This window comes from Diaporthe batatas (assembly GCF_019321695.1).
Source record: "Diaporthe batatas strain CRI 302-4 chromosome Unknown Contig00003, whole genome shotgun sequence".
NCBI lineage: Eukaryota > Fungi > Ascomycota > Sordariomycetes > Diaporthales > Diaporthaceae > Diaporthe > Diaporthe batatas.
This window is the reverse complement of record NW_025408550.1, coordinates 1,200,093-1,202,825: the sequence shown is the minus strand read 5'-3', so window position 1 is coordinate 1,202,825 and position 2,733 is coordinate 1,200,093. Positions and strand designations below refer to the sequence as shown.

At 61.2% G+C, this 2,733-nt stretch overlaps 1 protein-coding gene across 1 annotated transcript; it reads left to right on the top strand.

Moving 5' to 3' along the window:
• On the top strand, positions 1 to 2,733 carry KVR01_003961 (uncharacterized protein; the record flags this gene model as incomplete). Its single annotated transcript, XM_044789511.1, has 6 exons — positions 1 to 13; positions 100 to 161; positions 267 to 298; positions 394 to 1,861; positions 2,060 to 2,362; positions 2,434 to 2,733. 6 exons carry the CDS (start codon positions 1 to 3, stop codon positions 2,731 to 2,733), a joined length of 2,178 nt encoding a protein of 725 aa, XP_044648976.1.

Sequence of the window (2,733 nt, the reverse complement as noted above, 5' to 3'; positions counted from 1 at the left end):
ATGAGTGTCGTCGGTAAGTCGCCGCACCCACGCTCCTTCGGCCTTGCTACTACTCGTCGTCTCGATGGACCGCCTGCTTACGTGTTTGCTCGACTATAGGTGTTGATCTCGGAACCGTCAACACGGTCGTCGCCGTCGCCAGGAACCGTGGCGTCGATGTTGTACGTCCGCCCTCCGCCTCTCGACCCCTTCCGCCACCTCCAGCTACCTCTTCTCCCTGATCACGACTCCCACATCACAAATGCTGACAGTTAATGCCTTGACAGATCGCAAATGAAGTGTCCAACCGGGCGACGCCGTAAGTAGCCCCCACCTCAGCTGCAGGCCGAGCTGCCCCCCCCCCCCCTTCCACCGTGTCCATACAGCCCAGAGGCTAACCACCCCGTCAAACAGATCTCTGGTCGGCTTCGGCCCCAAGTCACGATACCTCGGCGAGACGGCCAAGACACAAGAAATCTCCAACCTCAAGAACACCGTTGGCTCATTGAAGCGCCTCTGTGGTCGCTCCCTCAGCGACCCCGATGTCCAGATCGAGCAGCAGTATGTCTCTGCGCCCCTGGTCGACATCGACGGCCAGGTCGGCGCCGAGATCACCTACCGTGGCCAGAAGGAGAAGTACACTGCTACACAACTCACCGCCATGCTGCTGAGCAAGATCAAGGCCACAACCTCTGCCGAGCTTAAGCTGCCCGTCTCCGACATCGTCCTCAGTGTGCCCGCCTGGTTCACCGACATCCAGCGCCGCGCCCTGATAGACGCCGCTGAGATCGCCGGCCTCAAGGTCCTGCGCCTCATGAACGACACCACCGCCGCCGCCCTCGGCTACGGTATCACCAAGCTCGACCTGCCCGCCGCCGAGGAGAAGCCCCGCCGTGTCGTCTTCGTCGATGTCGGCCACAGCGAGTACACTGCCTCCGTCGTCGAGTTTAAGAAGGGCGAGCTGGTCGTCAAGGGCACCGCCTGGGACCGTCACTACGGTGGCAGGAACTTTGACAAGGCCCTGGTCGACCACCTGGCCAAGGAGTTCCAGGCCAAGTACAAGATCGACATCTTCTCCAACCCTCGCGCCGTCGCTCGTGTCTACGCCGCCGCCGAGAAGACCAAGAAGATTCTGTCGGCCAACCAGCAGGCCCCCGTCAACATCGAGTCCCTCATGAACGATGTTGATGTCTCCGCCATGGTCACCCGCCAGGAATTCGAGGCCCTCATCGACCCCCTGCTGAACAAGACCACCGCCCCCCTGGAGGAGGCCCTGGCCCAGGCCAAGCTGACCAAGGACGACATCGACTTCATTGAGGTCGTCGGTGGTGGTTCCCGTGTGCCTGCCATCAAGGAGCGCATCCAGCAGTTCTTTGGCAAGAACCTGTCCTACACTCTCAACGCTGATGAGGCCGCCGCACGTGGCTGCGCCTTCAGCTGTGCCATCCTCTCCCCCGTCTTCCGCGTCCGTGACTTCTCCGTCCAGGACGTCATCCCCTACCCCATCGAGTTTGGATGGGAGAAGGCCCCTGATATCCCCGATGAGGACACGAGCCTGGTCGTCTTTAACAAGGGCGGCGTTCAGCCCTCCACCAAGATCCTGACCTTCTACCGCAAGCAGCCCTTCGACCTCGAGGCACGATACGTCAAGCCCGACGACCTGCCTGGCAAGACGAACCCATGGATCGGTCGTTTCTCGGTCAAGGGCGTTAAGGCCGCCGGTGGCCCCGACGACTTCATGATCTGCAAGCTGAAGGCTCGTGTCAACATCCACGGTATCCTGAACGTGGAGAGTGGCTACTATGTCGAGGACCAGGAGGTCGAGGAGCCCATCCCCGAGGAGGAGCCCAAGAAGGAAGAGGGTGACAAGAAGGACCCAGATGTGAGTACTCCAGCAGTCAATGCTTTTCATACGTCGCCGACCGCGAAACGGAAGCCCTCAAGTCCTCCGCTAGCGGAGGAGGCTGGGGCGACCGACACAAATCGCAAGCGAAGCTGCCCGCAGAGAGGCCAAGGCGAAGCCGCCTCGAGATCGTCCGACTCGCAGCCACCCGGTGATCCCCAGCTAACCAAATCAAAGGCCATGGAGACAGACAACAAGGAGGAGAAGCCCAAGACGCGCAAGGTGAAGAAGCAGGTGCGCAAGGGAGACCTGCCCATCGTCGCTGGCAACCTGTCCCTGGATGAGTCTTCCAGGAACAACCTGACCGAGAAGGAGAACGCCATGGTCATGGAAGACAAGCTGGTCGCCGACACCGAGGAGAAGAAGAACGAGCTCGAGACCTTCATCTACGAGCTCCGCAACAAGCTTGACGAGCAGTACGCCGACCTCGCCAGCGACGAGGAGAAGGAGAAGATCAAGGCCAAGCTGGAGGCTTCAGAGGTGAGTTTCGAACCCGAGCACACTAATTTCCCCTTGACTTGGACGCAGCAGGTGACTGACGGCTCATGCAGGACTGGCTGTACGAGGACGGTGAGGACACCACCAAGGCCGTCTACATCGCCAAGATCGACGAGATCCGCTCCCTTGCCGGCCCCGTCATTCAGCGACACTTCGAGAAGGTCGAGGCCGAGCGCCAGGCGGTCCAGGCAAAGGTGGATGCCGAGCGGGCGGCCAAGAAGGCTGCCGAGGAGGAGGCCCGCAAGCAGGCCGAGGCCCAGAAGGCACAGGAGGGCGCCAACAAGGACGCCGAGATGCAAGACGCGGACGCCGCACCAAAGGCGGATGTCGAGGAGTCACAGGACCCGAAATAG